This window comes from Cucurbita pepo, chromosome 14, assembly GCF_057944985.1.
Source record: "Cucurbita pepo subsp. pepo isolate OVF chromosome 14, ASM5794498v1, whole genome shotgun sequence".
In the NCBI taxonomy this organism is placed as follows: Eukaryota; Viridiplantae; Streptophyta; class Magnoliopsida; order Cucurbitales; family Cucurbitaceae; genus Cucurbita; species Cucurbita pepo.
The window spans coordinates 3,723,952-3,744,464 of record NC_141811.1 but is presented as its reverse complement, the minus strand read 5'-3'; the positions used below and the strand labels follow the sequence as shown (position 1 = coordinate 3,744,464).

General features: G+C 37.0%; 4 protein-coding genes across 11 annotated transcripts; 2 read left to right on the top strand and 2 right to left on the bottom strand.

Annotated features, from left to right (window-relative positions):
• Positions 1-478: 478 nt before the first annotated feature.
• LOC111810877 (basic blue protein-like) lies at positions 479-2,227 on the bottom strand. The gene is made up of 2 exons (XM_023697696.2): positions 1,908-2,227; positions 479-1,240 (listed from the first exon to the last, which is right to left on the bottom strand). Exons 1-2 carry the CDS (start codon positions 2,077-2,079, stop codon positions 1,035-1,037), a joined length of 378 nt encoding a protein of 125 aa, XP_023553464.1. The 5' UTR covers positions 2,080-2,227; the 3' UTR covers positions 479-1,034.
• Positions 2,228-5,195: 2,968 nt separating this feature from the next.
• Positions 5,196-7,055, bottom strand: LOC111810571 (basic blue protein). The gene is made up of 2 exons (XM_023697292.2): positions 6,801-7,055; positions 5,196-5,638 (listed from the first exon to the last, which is right to left on the bottom strand). The coding sequence occupies exons 1-2, from the start codon at positions 6,973-6,975 to the stop codon at positions 5,439-5,441; spliced, it is 375 nt and encodes a 124-aa protein (XP_023553060.1). The 5' UTR covers positions 6,976-7,055; the 3' UTR covers positions 5,196-5,438.
• A 1,879-nt stretch (positions 7,056-8,934) lies between these two features.
• On the top strand, positions 8,935-14,518 carry LOC111809625 (Tetratricopeptide repeat (TPR)-like superfamily protein). 7 transcript variants are annotated; one of them, XR_015411712.1, is made up of 5 exons: positions 8,935-9,065; positions 10,106-10,187; positions 10,423-10,501; positions 10,642-13,743; positions 14,126-14,518. XR_015411712.1 is itself a non-coding variant. In XM_023695979.2 (4 exons), exons 1-4 carry the CDS (start codon positions 9,026-9,028, stop codon positions 13,681-13,683), a joined length of 3,243 nt encoding a protein of 1,080 aa, XP_023551747.2. In that variant the 5' UTR covers positions 8,935-9,025; the 3' UTR covers positions 13,684-14,518. The 7 variants fall into 7 exon arrangements, 2 of the variants coding, with proteins under 2 accessions (XP_023551747.2, XP_023551748.2); XR_002817264.2 differs by having other exon boundaries at positions 13,889-14,518; XR_002817262.2 differs by having other exon boundaries at positions 13,832-14,518.
• Positions 14,519-15,726: 1,208 nt separating this feature from the next.
• Positions 15,727-20,002, top strand: LOC111810375 (thiosulfate/3-mercaptopyruvate sulfurtransferase 1, mitochondrial). Of its 2 annotated transcripts, XM_023697083.2 has the most exons (13): positions 15,727-15,883; positions 16,010-16,111; positions 16,213-16,401; positions 17,057-17,116; positions 17,203-17,265; positions 17,354-17,478; positions 17,567-17,729; positions 18,135-18,194; positions 18,535-18,593; positions 18,793-18,874; positions 19,391-19,454; positions 19,575-19,642; positions 19,729-20,002. In XM_023697083.2, the coding sequence occupies exons 2-13, from the start codon at positions 16,010-16,012 to the stop codon at positions 19,828-19,830; spliced, it is 1,137 nt and encodes a 378-aa protein (XP_023552851.2). In that variant the 5' UTR covers positions 15,727-15,883; the 3' UTR covers positions 19,831-20,002. The 2 variants fall into 2 exon arrangements, with proteins under 2 accessions (XP_023552851.2, XP_023552850.2); XM_023697082.2 differs by having other exon boundaries at positions 15,729-16,111.
• The last annotated feature ends 511 nt before the right edge of the window (positions 20,003-20,513 follow it).

The following is a 20,513-nucleotide window of genomic DNA, read 5'->3' as shown; positions in this document are numbered from 1 at the left end:
AGGCCAAAGCATGCTCAAAGTAGACAATATCATACCATTGTGGAGAGTCGTGCTCGTCTAACATGGTATTAGAGCCATGCCCTAAACTTAGTCATGTCGATAAAATTCTCAAATATCGAACAAAGAATTGTGGGCCTCGAAGGTGTAGTCAAAAGTGACTAAAATGTCGAACAAAAGGTGTACTTTGTTCGAGGGCTCCAGAGAGAGGAGTCGAGCCTCGATTAAGGGGAGGCTATTCGAGAGCTCCATAAGCTTGAGGGGAGGAGAATTGTGGGCCTTGAAGGTGTAGTCAAAAGTGACTAAAATGTCGAACAAAGGGTGTACTTTGTTCGAGACCCTTTGTTCGAGGGCTCCAGAGAAATGAGTCGAGCCTCGATTAAGGGGAGGCTATTCGAGAGCTCCATAAGCCTCAGGGGAGACTTATAGCGTACTGTGTTCGAGGGGAGGATTGATGAGGATTATTGGGAGTCAGTCCCCCATTGTGGAGAGTCGTGATTCCTAACAAAAACATAGTCTCGAGAGCTTACGCTTAAAATAGATAATATCATACCCATGTGAAAGGTCGTTCTACAGTATTAGAGTTAGAGACATGTCTTTATCTGAACTTAGTTCGAGGAAGATCTTATTTGAGAGAGAATTAAAAAAAAAAAGTTGGATATTCTTCTCTCTCCTCAAGAACAAAGACAACTCAATAGAACAAAAACAAAGACATGCCCACACGTTTGGAGAGCTCATGAAACCCATTAAAACTCCAACTCAATAATACAAAATAATAATAATAATAATTAAAATTCCATTATTTAATATTTTCTTAATTTTACTTAATATTCATAATAGAAGCCATTTCTGGACGAGCAGAACACTTAATTAGAACAATAATATGATCAAAATTAAAACAACCAAACAAAAAACATTACAACAACAACAACACATTCATTCCATTCCAACGTTAAAGAAAACAAATTCAAACATAAAAATAATTTAATTTGCTTTTTAATGTTTGTGTTACGTTATATCATATCATATCATATGTTCTAAAGAGCTTTAATGGCGATCTTCATTCCAGCTTTGCAGTGCCCTGGGAAGCTGCACATGAAAAAGTTGTCTCCTTTCACCAGCTTGATTCTATCCTTTCCCGTTTGGTAAACTTTCGAGCCTCTCGTTTTCAAGCACCAATTGTAGGCCACCTTGTTCGTCAACAACGCCACCACGTTGTGTGCCTTTGCAGGATAGTTGAATGCTGCATTCAAAATCTTTTTTAGTATCATAAAATATGTATAACCGTTCAAATCCACTGCTACTGCTAGTAGATATTATCCTCTTTAAATTTTTCATTTCAGGCTTTCACTCAAGATTTTAAAAGGTGTTTACTATGGAGAGGTTTAGGTTTTCCACACCCTTATAAGAAATGTTTCGTTTCTCTCTCCAACCGATGTGGGATCTCACAATCCACCCCTCCCATCCTCGTTGGCACACCGCCTGATGTCTAGCCCTGATGCCATTTGTAACAGCTCAAACTCACCGTTAAAAGATATTATCCTCTTTGGGTTTTCCCTTCCCGACTTCCCCTTAAGGTTTTAAAACGCATCTACCAGGGAGAGAGGTTTTCCACACCTTTATAACGAATGTTTCGTTCCATTGATCTCACAATACACTCCTCCTTGGGGGCCGAGCGTTCTCGCAGGCACACTACTCTATATCTAACTTTAATACCATTTGTAATAACACAAACCCACCGCTAGCAGATATTATCCTATTTGGACTTTCTCTCCCGAACTTCCCCACAAGGTTTTAAAACACGTATGCTAGAGAGAGGTTTCCACACTCATATAAGAAATGTATGGGATCTCACATATGAAGTCGAGGAAAACAAGTATAAAACAACTTATTAGGATCGAGAAGCTTACCGAGGACATCGCCAGCACGGAATATCTTGCCCCGAGTCCAGCTAGTGACATTAAAGGTCCAACCTTGGGCATCACCAACAGTGTAGACTCTAGCCTGAGCCATCTCAGATTGGATGAGGAACAGGCAAAGCAACAAAGTGAGAGCCATGGCACTGCCATTTCCCTGACCCATTTCTTTTCCAAACTTCAAAGGAACTCTATGTTTAGTTAGAGCTAAGGAAAAGAGGTGGATGAGATGAATTAAGGGATATTGGCCCTTTTTATACTCACATTAATGTAGGGTTTATTGCATTTAATAATAGAAAAGAAACCAAGTGATGTCCCACTCAAACCCTAAAAAAAAAAAAAAAAAAAAAAAAGATGTCTCGATGTCTATGGGGCAGGGACGGGAAAGACTTTAATGTCTCCGTCCCGCCCCATAGACATCATAGACATCATAGTAATCATATAATCTCTGTCCCGCCGTTGTCGTTACTCTCTTGCTTGCAAATTTTTCTTTCGAAAATCTCTCACTGTCCTCGTTTTCTAAAACCTTCTTGAACCGAGGCCAGAGGCTCGAGCATGCATCGCTTGGTTGTAGGCGACGTGAATGAACGAATTGGCATAGCTCACTTGCTGTTGGAAAGTGAGTGCCGCACAGTCGCAAGTCCGCTGTCATTTACGCGGGAGTTAAATGAATATTTTTGATGGTTTTTATTTTATTTTAAAGGTCAAAACTCAAATTAGCTAAAATGAATATTTTTGTTTAATTTAATTAAATCAATAATTTAAAAGTCAAAACTCAAATAAAGTCAATGAGTGGGAAAAAAGAAAAAAAGAGAAGCCCTTGGAATTGGCCAATGACTTTAGTACACCTTAGCACGTTGCGTTTAGGGGTAATGGTCAATATTGTAAATATGTCAAATAGTTGACTTAAAACCGTCCAATAAACATATTATTGTTCATTTTGTCAAATTATTATAATTATTCCCTTTTATGCCCTACAACTTAGAAGAAAAAAAAACATATATATACGACCCGAATCTGGGTGATCTATCCATGACCAGGATGAAGCTTTGGTGAAACTAAGTGGAGGTCCAAACCGACTGATGTTGAAGAATCCGGATGAGTTGTGGTTGGGGTGAAATACCACTCGAACCCAAAGGTAGCTAGTTCTCCCCGAAATGTTGAGGCTTGACTGCACATCTAGGGGTAAAGCACTGTTTCGGTACATCTAGGGGTAAAGCACTGTTTCTAGGGGTAAAGCACTGTTTCGGTACATCTAGGGGTAAATCACTGTTTCTAGGGGTAAAGCACTGGTTCGGTACATCTAGGGGTAAAGCACTGTTTCGGTACGGGATGTGAGAGCGGTACCAAATCGAGGCAAACTCTAACTACTAGATATGATCTCAAAATAACAGGGTCAAGGTCGGCCTAACAGGGTCAAAGTCGGCCAGTGAGATGATGGGGATAAAATAGAAGAAGTAAGAAACGTGAGATCTCACCTCGGTTGGAGAGGAAAACGAAATATTCTTTAAAAGGGTGTGTAAATTTCTCTATGATAGACGTGTTTTAACATTGTTAAGCTGACAGCGATACGTAAACGTCCAAAGCGGACATCATCTATTACCGATGGATACAAGAAAATTCTCGAAAGAAAAAAAAGGATTGAATGAGTTTGGAAGAACTGAACGAGCTAAGAGAGCCGTATAAAGTGATAATTTCATGTCCGATTTTATTAAACCTTATTCTCCACGAAACATACATAGATTAAGCAAAAGGGTCTTAAACATAATTAGTGTGACTTAATCCATTAAAGAAGGTGGTGGGCATGTTAAGCTGCATTGATGGCTATCCTCATTCCGGCCTGGCAGTGGCCAGGGAATGCGCAGTTGAAGAAGTTCTGTCCCTTCACCAGCTTCATTTGATCCTTCCCTGTTTCAAAAACTTTGGAACCACTTGGAGCCATGCACTGGTTGTAGCCCACGCGGTTCACACCCACCACGTTGTGTGACCCTGGGCTGTAGTTGAATACTGGAACAACAACAAACCAGGTACAATTTTAACAGAGTGAAGACTATCTCTACAAACTAACACGAGTTTATATATTTATAAGAGGTCACTCAATAAAAAATTGTTTCAAGTGTTTTATGATTGAGCCACTGAAAAGGGAGGTGTACAGTGTTAGGAAAGCTCAAAGAGAGGAAGCCTCTCCCTAGCAGATGTCAAGTATGAAAGTTATGATATGATATGTTAATGTTATATAAACGTGTTATGAATTAAAGTACTGATACTTTTATTTATAAGGGTGTGGAAACTTATGAGTTGATCCGCTTACACGTCTTGACTTTACATTTTTTTTTTTTTTTTAAGGGGGAAAACTCCAAAAGGACACGTTTTAAAAAACTTCAATAAAGCCCAAAAGAGAAAACCCAAAAAGACACGTTTTAAATTTTTTTGAAAAGGGAAGCCCAAAAGAGAAAACCCCAAAAGGACGTTTTAAAATTTTTTGAAAAGGGAAGCCCAAAAGAGAAAACCCCAAAAGGACGTTTTAAATTTTTTTGAAGGAGAAGCTCAAAAGACAAAACCCAAAAGGACACGTTTTAAAATTAGAATATTGTATTATATTTTTACTTATAAAATATTATTGAATTTATTACGATGTTTATATATACTTTTTGAAAAGGTAAATTATTCATTAAAAGAATTTAAATAACAAATTTAAAATATGTGAAAAAGAAAAAAAAAAAATTATGTAAGGGAGGAGAATAGGTAAGACTTCCTTGTTCCGGCTCCACCATGTGAACATCTACGTCGACAACCTTTACATAATAGTAAATGACCAAAATAACCTCACACTACCTTTCACTTTTCTTGAGTCTTTACCACTCGCTCAAAGTCGGTGATTGTCGAAACCACTATCGACAACTACCACCTCTCATCATCACCATACTCCTCCACTGCCCACCATCGATCAACTCCGACAACGACCCATGTTTGTCATCGTAGTTTTGACAAGTATTATCGTTCACTACCAAATATCTGTGTCGTCAGCCGCCACATAATAGTAAATGACTAAAATAACCTCACACTACCTTCGCTTCTCCAAAGTCTTTACTACCCACTCATTGTCGGCGATTGTCGAACCCAACGTCGACAACTACCGCCTCTCATCATCATCAAATTCCTCCACTACCCACCATCGATCAACTCTAACAACGACCCATGTTTATCATCGTAGCTTTGACAAGTATTATCGTTCACTACCAACAACAAAATTGTTATCACCTCACCTCACTACTAGCAATCGATCATAACGTTTTAAATAAAAATTTAAAATTTTATTCCACAGTACATTTAAGCAAAACATTCTTAAAGCACTTAAGCTAGAAAATACTCATATTCTTAGTAGGATTATTGTATGAGAGTCTAAATTAGACACCAAATTCAACAGGATTAAGGCATAATCTCCCAAACCCATTTGAAATTAAGTAACTTAATCCATTAAAATTTGATCCAAAGGGTGGACTCTCAAGCAAGATGGCGGTGTTTTTAAGCTGCAGTGATGGCTATCTTCATTCCGGCCTGGCAGTGGCCTGGGAGTGTGCAGATGAAGAAGTTTTGGCCCTTCACCAGCTTGATTTGGTCCTTTCCTGTTTTGAAAACTTTGGAACCTCTTGGAGTTGTGCACCGGCTGTAGCCCACTCGGTTGACAGCCACCACGTTGTGTGCTGCTGGGCTGTAGTTGAATACTGCACAAAACAAATCGTTTCTTATAACAAAAAGTTACTCAGATTCTACGTCGGTTGGAGAGGGGAACTGAGCAATACTTATAAAGTGTGTAAACCTCTCACTACTAGACGTGTTTTAAAACGAAGTCCAGGAGGGAAAGTCTAAAGATGATAATATCTGCTAACGGTAGGCTCGAGCCTTTATAAATGGTATCAGAACTAGATACCGGACGGTGTGCCAGCCAGGATGCTAGGCACCCAAGAGGAGTGGATTGTGAGATCCCACATTTGTTGGAGAGGGGAACAAAGTTATAAGGGAGTGTTTGAAAACTTTGCGAGAAACCCGAGAAGGAAAAGAAGGCAATATTTACTAACAGTGGTCGGTTGGAGAGGGGAATGAATTTATAAGGGTGTGGAAACTTCTTCCTACTAGACGGGTTTAAAAACTTTGAGGGAAAACCCAGAAAGGAGAGGAGATAATATCAGCTAACAGTGATCGGTTGGAGACGGGAATGAAGTTACAAGGGTGTGAAAACCTCTACCTACTTGACGCATTGGAAAACTTTGAAGGAAAACCCAGAAAGGAGAGGAGATAATATCAGCTAACAGTGATCGATTGGAGACAGGAATGAAGTTACAAGGGTGTGAAAACCTCTACCTAATAAACGCGTTTGAAAACTTTGAGGGAAAACCCGAAAGGAGAGGAGACAATATCAGCTAACAGTGATCGGTTGGAGACGGGAATGAAGTTACAAGGGTGTGAAAGCCTCTACCTACCAAACGCATTTGAAAACTTTAAGAGAAGACCCAGAAGGGAAAGAAGACAATATATGCTAACAGTGAGAAATTATAAGGGTGTGGAAACCTCTCCCTACTAGACTCGTTTGAAAACTTCGAGGGAAAAATCGAGAAGGGAAAGAAAGACAATATGTACTAGCGATGGGCTTGAGCGGTAACATTTAATATGTTTTTGTTGTGTTAAATCCCCCACGAGCCACACGTTCAAGCTCGGGATTATGGACAAATGTGTTATAAGTTCTATTGCATTTAGAAAACAAGAACAGTCCCAGCTCGGGACTCGTCTCAGACGGGTCAAATTAAATGCATACGACTATAATACTGCCAAACACTATATTAAAACTAGTTTGGAATAACTTTTCAAGTGCTTAATACAAAAAATTACCGAGTGTATCGCCAGCTCGGAAGCGCTTTCCCTTAGGCCAGGAGGCAACATTAAAGGTCCAGCCTTTAGCACCTCCAACAGTATAAACGGCTGCACGAGCCACCTGAGAATATTGGAGAAGCAGCACACAAACCATCACCGCACCCACCACCGCACTGCCCCTTCCCTGACCCATTGCTCAACAAGAAAACAAACAAGAACAAAAGGGCCAAAGACTTCAAAGCTTAGAGTTGCTGAATTGTAGTGGGGAAAATGGATGATAATGGTACCCTTTTTATAAATGGAGAGATGGGTTTTGGAGAGATCATCAAAAGCACAAAACTTTATGTTATAAAATTTATGGGTCGTTGTAATTATGATGAATTTGGGAAAAAATGAAGGTGGGTTTGGTAGGTTTTCATAACTCGACTCACCTTTCATTGATCGATTTAATCAATATCACTGTTTAGAATGATAATTGATGTCTTCTCATTGAACTATGCTCGAGTTGATATCCAAAATCCCTTGTATTATCATATTACGAGACGTTAAAATTACTATAATGACTCAAAAACCTCTAATTAAAGATGAGTTTTTTCCGTTTTACAAAATTAAGATCATGGTATTTAGAATGATAATTGATGTCTTCTTATTGAAGTATGCTCGAGTTGATATCCCAAATCCCTAATATTATTACATTACAAGACGTTAAAATTACTGTAATGACCCAAAAACCTCTAATTAGAGATGAGTTTTTTTAGTTTTACAAAATTGAGATCAGGGTACTTAGAATGATAATTGATGTCTTTTCATTGAACTATGCTCGAGTTGATATCTCAAATACCTTATATTATCATATTACGAGACGTTCAAATTACTATAATGACCTAAAAACTTCTAATTAGAGATGAGTTTTTTTTTCTTCAGTTTTACAAAATTGAGATCAGCGTATTTAGAATGATAATTGATGTCTTTTTATTTGAACTATGCTCGAGTTGATATCCCAAATCCCTTATATTATCATATTACGAGATGTTAAAATTACTATAATGACTCAAAAACCTCTAACTAGAAATGGGTTTTTTTAGTTTTACAAAATTGAGATCAGGGTAATTTCGAATTTCGATCTCAACGAACGTACAGTAATAGTTGATCATAAGGTGGTATAAAGGTCAACAAATCACCTTAACGAACTGGGTTTCTAGTAATTTCAAGTAAATTGATTAAGAGATTAAAATTTTATCTATTTGTTCGAGAAATCAAATATATATATATATTTTATATTAAAACAATACTACCCGAAAAAGAATTATGGGATGGAGAATTCGACTTAAAGTGGACTCCAATAACCTACTTGGCCCCTAATGGATATCTAAATAATGTAATTCTCACCACCATGAATGTATCAATTTGACCAAATGGATGTTGGGTTGGTAAGAGATTTATATCCTTGAGTTCATCGTGGGTTCAAACCTATTGATTTGAATATCGATCAAAATTTAAATATGACGTTTAAATCCTTGAATTTCTCTCGTATTTACTATGATGTCATAAATTTCATAAAATAATATATATATATATATATATATATATTTACAATCAAAACAATATTAAAATTTGTAATAATTAAAAATAATGAAAATGAATAATTTTTGGCTCATTCAAATTAAAGTCAAAAAATGGGTGCAAATAGTCAAATTTCAAAGTCAACAACTACCCATTTAAAAAGAAATTGTAGAAAAAAAGAAAAAAAAAACCCTAAAAAGAAGGAATGTGTGATCATGTGACGTAAATAAAATTCCGCTAAATTAATAATTTTAAATTTTAAAAAATTTCAATAATAATCTTAAACTAAAAAAATTCAATAATATTAATTTTGGATAGAAACCGTTAATATTTTATTTAAAAAATAATTTTAAAATATAATCAAAAATATTTTTGAGTTTTTAAAATTTTCATTAATAATTTTAATTTTTTTATAAACACTTTTAAAATGTTTTTAAAAATTTAATGAATACTTTTACTATTAGCACGCATTTAAAAAAATATTCATAAATTTTGTAATTAATATTTTTGAAAATTAAAATTTTAAAAATCATTAAAAGAAAAAAAAAAAAAGTTTATTGAAATGTATTTGTTTTACCTTTCATGATGGTTCAGTCATCTTCTACAATCAGATTCCCGCCCCCTCCCCCCGCGCAAAAGAAAACCCTGTTCATCAAGCTTGCAACCTTTCCTCCTTGCTGATGCTTCCCTTCAATCAGACTGCATCTCGGCTCCGTCCAAGTGAGTTACTCGTTCTCTCCATATTCAATAGCTTCTGTACAATTCGGACATGGACTCTGTTTGGAGTTTTCTTTTTAGTTTTAGCGTGGATACTTCAATTGAGCTTACTAGAAAATGAATCAGATTCTTTTAGTTAGGGCTATTTTGTATCAAGGATTAGTCGGAAACTGTAAAAATCTGTGTGTTGTTTAACTGGAAGAAGAAAGAGGAGGAACCTGAATTCTTTTGCGTATTTGGTGCCCATTTATTTTATCCATTTTTTTTTAGGAATAACAAGGTAGGAGAAGTGGGGTTCAAAAATTGCAATGTTACTCTAGAACTTTCATAAATGTTTGTAAACTATCTTTTTGAGTAGAAGTTCTTTAACATTTTGAATAGATTTCGGAATCTGGAATGGCATGTCAGTGACCTAAAATGGAAATTTGGATTGCCATGTCAATCTAGATCTCTATCGCACTATTCTAGGTCTCAATTTTCATTCGAAATTCTAAACGATTTTTCCGTGAGGGGTAGCTTTCAAAAGTGTATGAAAGGTTTTGAAAATTATGCTCTGACAAATAATGCAGAAAATTAAGCTCAAATGGATGAATGTATAGTATTGATCATTTGAATTAATCTCCCCAAACTTACCAAATTGAGCAAAAACATCTAGCTCTGGCATTGGCTTTCTTAAAATCCCAATAATTTCCTACCCAACGTTTGTTTTGTTATCCACTGAACATCATTGGGAGTGTTCTTTTTGAACAACTCTTCAATCTGAGGTCTAATGAAAGGGAAAAATGGTATCTAACTCTCTAAGTTTCAATTTGATCAAATAGAAAGTTGAGTGTAGAATTGACACACTTTCAAGTTTAAGGGTAAAAAGTTTAAAACATAATGAAGGAAGAACTCGGTTTTCCTTTATTTCTTCATCTACCAGCTCTTTTTGTTTCAATACTTAGCCTTGTCTATCTGTAGCCAGGGATGATTGGTTCTTTTATTTGTTGTTATGACTGATTAAATTCTTTTCTTTTTCCGTCCCTTTTCTTCTCCAATCTTAGGTATCTTGAAGTATAGCAATAAAGGAAGATTTTTTGGGTTGTTGCAATTTATTACTGATTTTGGGGTCAACTTAGCAAGAAGGTTAGATCAAATAACCAGTCTTATAGCATATATAGGATCAGTAATACAAGATACAGTCAGATGTCAACCAAACTTAAGAAGGATACCTGAAATCTAAAGATAAGATCAAATTCAAATTTAGGTAACCAGCCAACATAGACTTTTATGTGTAGATGTATATATTTACAAGACGAAAGAATTGATCTGGGGAATTTCTTTGGTTCCTTGGATTTGATTGAAGTTCATTTTTGTGTAGATTTCACGGAGCACTATCAGAACCTCAAAATGGAAGAAGTGGTCAAGTACATGCTAGCAAGTTTAGCCATTTTTCCCAGGTCTACACCAATGCCTATAACTTATATATTGAACTTTCTAAAGTCAAATATTTCAATTTGACTTCTCTGTAAATTGGTATTTTTCGTTTGTTGTTGTAATTAATTTGATTAGATTTCATTTTGTGGAATCTTAATGGCAGCCTGCCCTTAATTTGCCCACTTCAATCACTTGGAATACAGAAGGGGGAGAGCAAGCCAACGACTTGTTTTTATCACTTTCTAACCACCCAAATACAGAAGTTTCATGCTTTTCTCAAAAGGGTTATTCTCTAATCACAGAAGAAATTGTTGGCAGAACAGTTCATGCCATTTGCTTAAAGAGTTTGGTGAGGTTGAGTGTGTTCCAGACCAATACATTGATCAGTATGTATTCAAAGCTTGGTCGTATAAAATATGCTCGGTTAGTGTTTGATGAAATGCCTGAGAGAAATGAAGCTTCTTGGAATAGTATGATGTCAGGTTATGTTCGAGTGGGCTCATACTTGGAAGCAGTATTGTTCTTTCGAGATATTTGTGGGATCGGCATTAAACCAAGTGGATTTGTGATCGCGAGTTTAGTCACTGCTTGTAATAAGTCCTCTTGTATGGCCAATGAAGGTTTCCAACTTCATGGTTTTGCATTTAAATGTGGTTTGATATATGATGTTTTCGTAGGTACTTCTTTTGTGCACTTTTATGGTAGCTATGGGATTGTCTCTAACGCTCAAAAGATGTTCAATGAGATGCCTGATAGGAATGTGGTCTCTTGGACTTCTTTGATGGTTTCATATTCAGATAACGGAAGTAAGGAGGAAGTGATAAATACTTATAAACGTATGCGGCGTGAAGGAATATGCTGCAATGAAAACAATATAGCTTTAGTAATTAGTTCTTGTGGGTTTCTTGTGGATGTACTGTTGGGTCATCAACTTCTTGGACATGTCTTAAAGTTTGGATTAGAGACTAAAGTTTCTGCTGCTAACTCTCTTATATCCATGTTCGGTGGTTGTGGTGACATTGACGAGGCTTGCAGTATTTTCAATGAGATGAATGATAGAGACACAATCTCATGGAATTCCATCATTTCTGCGAATGCGCAAAATGCACTACATGAAGAATCATTTAGGTATTTTTACTGGATGCGCTCGATCCATGAAGAGATAAATGATACAACACTTTCTATTTTGTTATCAATTTGTGGCTCTTTAGATTATTTGAAGTGGGGAAAAGGGGTTCACGGTCTAGTAGTGAAATATGGACTAGAACCTAATATTTGTCTTTCCAACACTCTTTTAAGCATGTATTCTGATGCTGGAAGATCTGAAGATGCAGAAATGATCTTTAGAAGAATGCCAGAAAGGGATGTAATCTCATGGAATTCCATGTTAGCATGCTATGCTCAGGATGGAAGGTTCCTGTGTGCCTTAAATGTTTTTGCTGAGATGCTTTGGATGAAAAAGGAGATTAATTATGTGACATTTACAAGTGCATTGGCTGCCTGTTTAGATCCTGAATTCCTTACCGAAGGGAAAATTCTCCACGGTTCTGTCATCGTTCTGGGTCTGCAAGATGATTTGATCATTGGAAACACATTAATTACATTTTATGGGAAGTGCCATAAGATGGCTGAGGCGAAAAAGTTATTACAGAGGATGCCCAAGCATGACAAAGTAACTTGGAATGCACTTATAGGTGGTTTTGCGGATAATGCAGAACCGAATGAGGCAGTAGCAGCTTTCAAATTGATGAGGGAAGGGGGTACGTGCGGTGTTGACTATATTACCATTGTAAATACGCTCGGTTCTTGTTTGACTAATGAGGATCTGATCAAATATGGGAGGCCCATTCATGCGCATACAGCTGTGACAGGATTTGATCTGGATCAGCATGTCCAAAGTTCCCTTATCACAATGTATGCAAAATGTGGTGACCTTCACTCTAGTAGCTATATCTTTGATAAATTGGTGTTTAAAACTTCTAGTGTGTGGAATGCCATCATTACTGCAAATGCTCGTTATGGATTCGGAGAAGAGGCTTTGAAACTTGTAGTAAGGATGAGACGTGCTGGAATTGAATTTGATCAGTTCAACTTCTCTGCTGCTCTTTCAGTCGCTGCCGATTTGGCTATGTTGGAGGAAGGCCAACAGCTTCATGGATCAACGCTTAAACTAGGATTCGAATGTGATCATTTTGTCATAAATGCTGCTATGGATATGTATGGTAAGTGTGGGGAACTGGACGATGCTTTAAAAATACTTCCCCGGCCAACCGATAGGTCACGCTTGTCATGGAATACATTGATATCAGTTTTTGCCAGACATGGACATTTTCATAAGGCTAGGGAAACTTTTCATGAGATGCTAAAACTAGGTATAAAACCTGATCATGTATCATTTATATGTCTTCTTTCCGCATGTAGTCATGGGGGGTTAGTCGACGAGGGTCTTGCATATTATGCTTCAATGACTTCTGAATATGGAATTCAACCTGGAATTGAACATTGTGTGTGCATGATTGATCTTCTTGGAAGATCAGGAAGGCTTGTTGAAGCTGAAGCTTTTATTGCAGATATGCCAATACCACCTAATGATCTTGTTTGGCGGAGTCTTTTGGCTTCTTGTAGAATATATTGCAATCTAGACCTTGGAAGAAAGGCTGCAGAGAACCTTCTTGAGTTGGATCCATCTGATGATTCAGCTTATGTTCTTTACTCGAATGTCTTCGCAACAATTGGCAGATGGAAAGATGTCGAAGACGTGCGGGGACAAATGGGTGCACGCAAAATTCAAAAGAAGCCTGCACATAGCTGGGTCAAATGGAAGGGAAATATCAGCATATTTGGAATGGGAGACCAAACACATTCACAAACGGACCAGATCAATGACAAGTTGTTAGAACTTATGAAAATGGTTAGAGAAGCTGGTTATGTTCCTGATACAAGCTACTCACTGCAGGACACAGATGAAGAACAGAAGGAGCACAATATGTGGAACCATAGCGAAAGAATTGCTCTTGCTTTTGGATTGATCAATGTTCCAGAAGGTACTACTGTTCGGATTTTCAAGAATCTTCGTGTTTGTGGTGACTGCCATTCTTTCTTCAAGTTTGTCAGTGGAATCCTTGGGCGAAAGATTGTATTGAGGGACCCATATCGGTTTCATCACTTCACTGATGGAAATTGTTCCTGTTCCGACTATTGGTAGTGAAGTTACTCATAACCTGATCAATTTCTGACTTCTCCAAGGATCGAGAAGGAGATACAGGTGACCACTAGAATCATCCAAATTTAAAAATCAATGACAACTTAAAATTCTTGAATAGCTTAGGCCCATTTGATAGCCATCTTTGTAGAAATCCTTCAGATTTTGAACAAAAATCGTGACTTAGAATGATGTGATGGTGATCTAGAAGGATGGTGTGATGATCCAAGTTTTTGTTCCACTATCCGAAGTCTCTCAAATTTTGTTCGAAATACCGGAAGGGTTCTACTTTGAGAGTAAGCTTGAAACGTTTGTGAAAGATCAAGGTAATATTGAAATTTTGGAAAGAATATGGGCAAAGTTTAAAGGACAAACCTTTAGTTGATGTATGTTTGGATGATTTTTTTATTTTTTCCCCTATTTTTTTCATCTGTTCCCCTGATAGATGTGTGTAGGCAAAAGCAAAACCTTGAAAAGCAGGAGAGAAGAACGGTGGCATTATGTGGTGATCGGTTCTTGGCTATATCTATCAAGAAGAGGTAACTATTTATTAGTCCAAAGGGCTTTAGAATATCAGTGGTTCTTTCAAATTTTCAATTCTTTGTAGCTGTCTCATGACTTTCAATGTTCCTTCATAATAAAGTTCATGAAAAGAGAACATTGTGCCTACTACTTTAACTTTCCTTCAACTTTCAATTTTCTTATTGATATCTTGGTTTCATTTAAGTGGTTGTGAGAATATTTCAGGGGGAAAAATACATGTTTAGTCCCAGACACGTACTCGAGGAGATCGAACAACAACAGTAAAAAGAGAATTGTCGGGGTGTTTGATTATGATGATACAGGTAATTCAATAGAAAATATTTGATGTATGGTGTAGAGCACGTTTAAAAGTAGAGAGTTTAGGTGCATTTAGTTAGTCTTTGGTTGATACATTTTTGTTTTGGGAGAGAGAATGTGAGATCCCACGTTGGTTGGAGAGGGGAACAAATCATTCCTTATAAGGGTGTGGAAACCTGTCTTTAACGGACGCGTTTGAAAATCGTGAGGCTGACGGCGATATGTAATGGGCCAAAACGGATAATATCTGTTAGCGGTGGGCTTGAGTTTTTACAAACAGTATCAGAGCCAAACATCGGGCAGTATGCTAGCAAGGACACTGGCCCCCAAGGGAGTGGATTGAAAGATCTCACACTGGTCGGAGAGGGGAACAGAGCATTCCTTATAAGGGTGTGGAAACTTCTTCCTAATAGACACGTTTTAAAACTGTGAAGTTGACGATACATGCCAAAACAGATAAGCTCTAAACTACCGCTTTGAGTTCGTTGAGGAAGTTGTTGCTAAGGAGAAAATGGAGGGAAAGATTGAAGCATTAGAAGAAAATTACTAGCATTGAAATAAAACTATGCCACTCTTCTGCTTGCCTTTGTATTCCTTTCAATCTCTCTCTCTCTCTCTCGACGAAAGTTCGGTTTCTTGGAAAACGTCGTTGACTTTCAATGTCTTGTGACTTAATGCCTTTATGTGATGCAAATTAGCAGGATTTCATACATCAGTTGCCACAATCATTCTAAGAACTCGACTTTAATGACTTTAATGACGTGCAAGATAAAACATACCAAATTCAAGACGACAAAAATGTGGTGAATTTGGGAAACTTAGGCTTTGCACATGATTCAACCGTTCTTGGATGATTTTCCCTTATTAAGATGTTATTAAGCTTTTAGGAGAAGAATAAATTTATTTTTGTAATGTTTAGCTGATTTTTACTAATAAATTTTGAACTTTACATTTATATATTAATTTTCACTCTAAATTTTGCTAAATTGCCTACCAATTTTAAGTTTAATTAATATATAATGTCTTAATTTAAGTTTAATTAATATATTAATTGGACATTAAATGCCATTTAAATCTTAGTAATTTTACACCTTTTAAATTTTAATTTTTTTTAATAGGTTGAAATCTATTAATTTGGTGTCCAAATAAAACATTATGGGTTTTAATATTTATTTTTAAGTGAAAACAATTGTATTCTTAATCGGTGGTTCAAATCTCACCGGTTGTAGCGTCGTTTATAGGGACAGTTCACACATTCTTGCTGGGTCTCTCTGGTTTGCCGCTTTTTTGTTCACTCTCAACCTCGCCCATAACTATCTTTGGATTCCATTTCCCGTGTTCAATTTTCTGCCGATGAATTGAAGTTTGTTCTTCTCTCCCTTTGTTTGTTATCATTTATCGCACTTGAAAATCCAAAACCCTTGTTTGTTTTCTCTGTAAATCCGACAAATTTCTGGAAGCGACGGGATTTTCTATGTTCTTCGTGTAGATGGCATCCACCCTTTTGAGTAAATCCCTTTTGGTTAATCGATTCGCTCATTCTTTCTCCGCTTCATCAGGCAAACCCCAGATTTTTGCTTCCTTCTTCAATGTAAGTCAAGTGTTTGTTGTTTTGAATTCATCTTCTGTTTAGGTTTTTTGGTCTGCTGAAGCCTTATGAATTTGCTCTGTTTTGATTCTTCTATATCGTAGAAGAAATTGTTTCACTCTCAAGTTAACTCAGCCAGTGTAGCACATAATCCGACTCGGCGACTCTGTTCTTTCATGGCTTCCTCTGTTGCTGGGGCTAGAGCTCAATTTTCAACCAAATCCTTATCCATGGATGATCCTGTTGTTTCCCCTGATTGGCTCCATTCTAATCTCAAACAGCCTGACTTGAAGGTATCATTTCTTGTTGGTTTCACCTATGATTTTTACTCCTGTGGTTGCTTAGCTTAACAAATGCTGTTCAATATGCTGATTGATTCAGTTCATTCTAGACTTGTAATCTTTGATTCGTTGTTATCCAGTGTTGTGTATTGGATTCATATCATTTAGTATGTATGTTAATAGAGTACTTAAGACATTGTTGTTTGTTATCTTGGTTGTATGCTCTCTTTTTTTAATGAATGAGTGGTCGGACTAGCTCGTGTGTATCTTGATTATTCTTACGGGACAATTGGTTACTTAAATGCTCTTAAAATCTACGGTATCCATGCTTCTAGTCCTTTTCTTTGCGAGGCGTCCATATCGTATTCCCTCAGTATTTGCAGCATTCAGAATTCGGTTTGTTTGGTTTTCTCCATCGAGTAATTAATTATGATTCATATTTTATCTTGAACGGTTCGACCGTGCGTTGATCTAGTCAGTACCTATTGTTTTTGCCTTGGGACTATGCGTTTCTCGTTGATTTCTACACATTCATATAAGAATGTTCTTGCGCATTGCTTATTAACATATCTTGATTTTGACTAGAAAAATCGCGACTTAGCAAGTCCGGTAGCGTTGTATTTTGTATTTCTAAAACTATTCTCCCTTTTAAACTGCTCGTTTTTAGGTGTTAGATGCATCGTGGTACATGCCAGATGAACAGAGGAATCCGATTCAGGAGTACCAGGTAGTCGATTTGATAGATGTGTTGTGAACTACATTTTATATTTCGTGGTGAAGTATCAGTTCTTAGTGTGGTTATAATTTTGATAGGTTGCTCACATCCCTGGTGCCCTTTTCTTTGATATCGATGGTGTATCTGACCGAACTTCAAAGGTGAAATCATCTCTTTTTCTTTAATTTATTTAGCTTTTCTTCAGTTCATTTGCTAATTTAAGACAATGGAAATGATTGTTTGTTTCAGTTACCACATATGTTGCCATCAGAGGAAGCTTTTGCTGCTGTTGTCTCTGCTCTTGGCATTCAAAACGAAGATGGTGTGGTTGTTTACGATGGAAAAGGACTTTTTAGCGCCGCTCGTGTCTGGTGGTGAGATGCAGAAATAAACAATTGACTTAGCAGTGTTTTATGTTTTTGAACGTGAATTCGAGAAATCAATTTTGGTAATTGAATATAGGATGTTCAGAGTCTTCGGGCACGACAGAATTTGGGTGCTAGATGGAGGATTGCCGAAATGGCGTACGTTAGGATATGACGTTGAATCCAGTGCATCTGGTGATGCTATTTTGAAAGCTACTGCTGCAAGTGAGGCAATAGAGAGAATTTATCAAGGGCAAGCTGTAAGTTCATAACTTCATGTATTCAGTATCAGCCCAAACCAAACCCACCGTTAGCCGATATTGTTCTCTTTGAGCTTTCCCTTTTGGGCTTCCCTTCAAGGTTTTTAAAACGCATCTGCAATATAGAGAATTTATCCAGGGCATCGGGTGATGCTATTTTAAAATGTTTCATTCTCCTCTCCAACCAATATGGGATCTCACAATCCTCCTCCTTCGGGGCCCAGCGTCCTCGCTGGTATTCGTTCCCCTCTCTAATCGATGTGGGATCTCACATGTTTTCTCCTATGTTTTGTTTGAAAGCTACTAGTGCCATGAATAGTTTGTATAATTTGTCGTGTTTGTACAAATACTTCATCCCGTAAGTTACTTAAATGTTACAACGACAACAATTACTCGTTTTCTCAGGTTGGGCCAATTACATTTCAGACTAAGTTTCAGCCACATCTGGTCTGGGACATTGAGAAGGTTAGGCTGCTCATTACAAAGCTGTTAAGAGTTCTTTATCCCAAAACGAAAAAGAAAAAGAGAACTGTTAGCTTAGAATATGAATAATATAATGCTTAGCAATGTATGAACTGATATCTTTAAGTGTTCAAGGACTCTTAATCCTTAAAGTTTGAGTTGATGTATAAACTTGTCATTCTGCTGCAATTTTGATTGTTGTTGGTATATGTTCGGTGCCGAAAAAGAAACTTGAATTTGGATATTCATCATAGCGTTCTAGAGTGAGCGTGTGTGAAAAAGCAATTCAATCGTATCTTATACACATTTTAGATGTGAACCTTTTCTTTCTAACACGTTCCAGGTTCAAGAGAATATTACAGGACGAACTCACCAACACGTAGACGCTCGATCGAAGGCCAGGTACTGTAGATTCTAGATTTTATTGATCGGTCTATTGGTGGGTATGTTCGTTTAGCTTTTCTCAAGACTTTTGAAATCGAGCTATACCATACTGTATCGACTCCCTTATCTGTCCGTCAATTGAATGATGAAGTATTTGGTTGAATAATCTGTGATAAAATCGTCCTTTCTATCCTCGAATTACGTCTTCGTCTTGCAGATTTGATGGTGCTGTACCAGAGCCTCGGAAAGGAATCCGAAGTGGCCATGTTCCTGGCAGCAAGTGCATTCCTTTTGCCCAGGTTATTATCAATATCAGCTAGTACCTTATGTTTGCAGTTCATAGCTAGAATTTGAAACAGTTTTCACATATAACTGACCCTTCTTCGAAGTTCATATTAAAATTTTCAATTTCGTCGAAGAGTTACATATCGTTAGTGGCATATTATCCATCATTTAGGCTGTTTAAACTCTGCGTTTCTTCGAGATCGTATATTCATAGCTAAAACTTTCTTTTAATAAATGTGAAGATTTGATTCTGTTAAGCCTAGCTCGAAAGAGGGTATACAGGGTACTAATCGTTGGGACATCTCGTAAATGTCGTTTATTTTTATATCGTTAGCGATTAGAGTTGCTTTCTGTAATTTGGTTCTGGTTGGTTTCAGGCTGATATATATATATCTATATGTGTGTGTGTATGTATGCCCCCGTATTTTTTGTTCTTCTATATCTCGTATCGAAAATTCATTTCTTATCTCTATCGTTATAAGTTGTATCTATAGTTTTAGAATCCTTCCCAATTGAAATGACCTTTGCAGATGCTGGATAGTTCACAGTCACTTTTACCAGCTGATCAGCTCAAGAAACGGTTCGAACAAGAAGGTTAAGTTCTTTTACCTAAACAAAAACGGTATTCGTTTAGACCGAAGAAAGGCCATTCTTCAAGGGTCTCAGGTCCCAAACGGGCACGACGATATGCTAAAAGTTGATCGGTTTTTGCAGGCATCTCTTTGGAAAATCCTGTCGTAACGTCTTGTGGCACCGGTGTTACTGCCTGCATTCTTGCATTGGTACATCTCTTTACCTTCAAATTCTTAATCTATGGAACAAAATCAAAGATTTAGCAGGCTGAGTGGTGAAAATGTGTAATTTTCAGGGCCTCCATCGGCTGAGTGGTGAAAATGATGTTCCAGTCTATGATGGCTCTTGGACTGAATGGGGAGCTCATTCCGACACACCTGTTGACACTGCTTCATAAGTGCTTCTCCTTACAATTTTTGTTCTTGTAAATGCTTAGAGCTTTTTAATTGATCTCAGAACTCAGTTTACATTTGTGCTGTTCTTTCTTTATCACGACGATCAAACCTCCCGATTATCGAAGCCCATGTTTTATTTGCTAAGCTATGCTAAAATTGTTTGATCTTCGTTAAGGAATCGTTCAACAAAAACTACAAACAAATGCGGCTCCCTCCTCGATTTGCTACCGTCTTCTTATTGAGAACTTTACTTACTGTATCGTGATTGTCTGTATGTATGTAAACAGTATGAAGATTGTACGAGAAAGAGAAGTATATAACTTTATTGATAACCAGCACTTCTACTGAAACAATAGAAACGCTATCTCAGTAAACAGATAGAAGAATATGAAATCAAACTCTTAATAACATAAATAAAACATGATCTAACAACTATCTAAGAAAAAAAAATTCTACGAGAAAATAATAATTGCCTTGGGTTTGTCGAAGAATCTACTTCATCTACACCCTTCGTCGAATTTAGGGTTTGATCTGAACGTAACTCCATCGTTAAAGTAAGAAAATATTTTGATTAGAAGTTTGAATATCTACCTCGCAGTCGTAGCACTGTGATCTGTAGCGGAGAAAAAGTTCGATAACTACCATTATAAGAACACCGAACAAAACTGTTCTGATGGTAAGATCG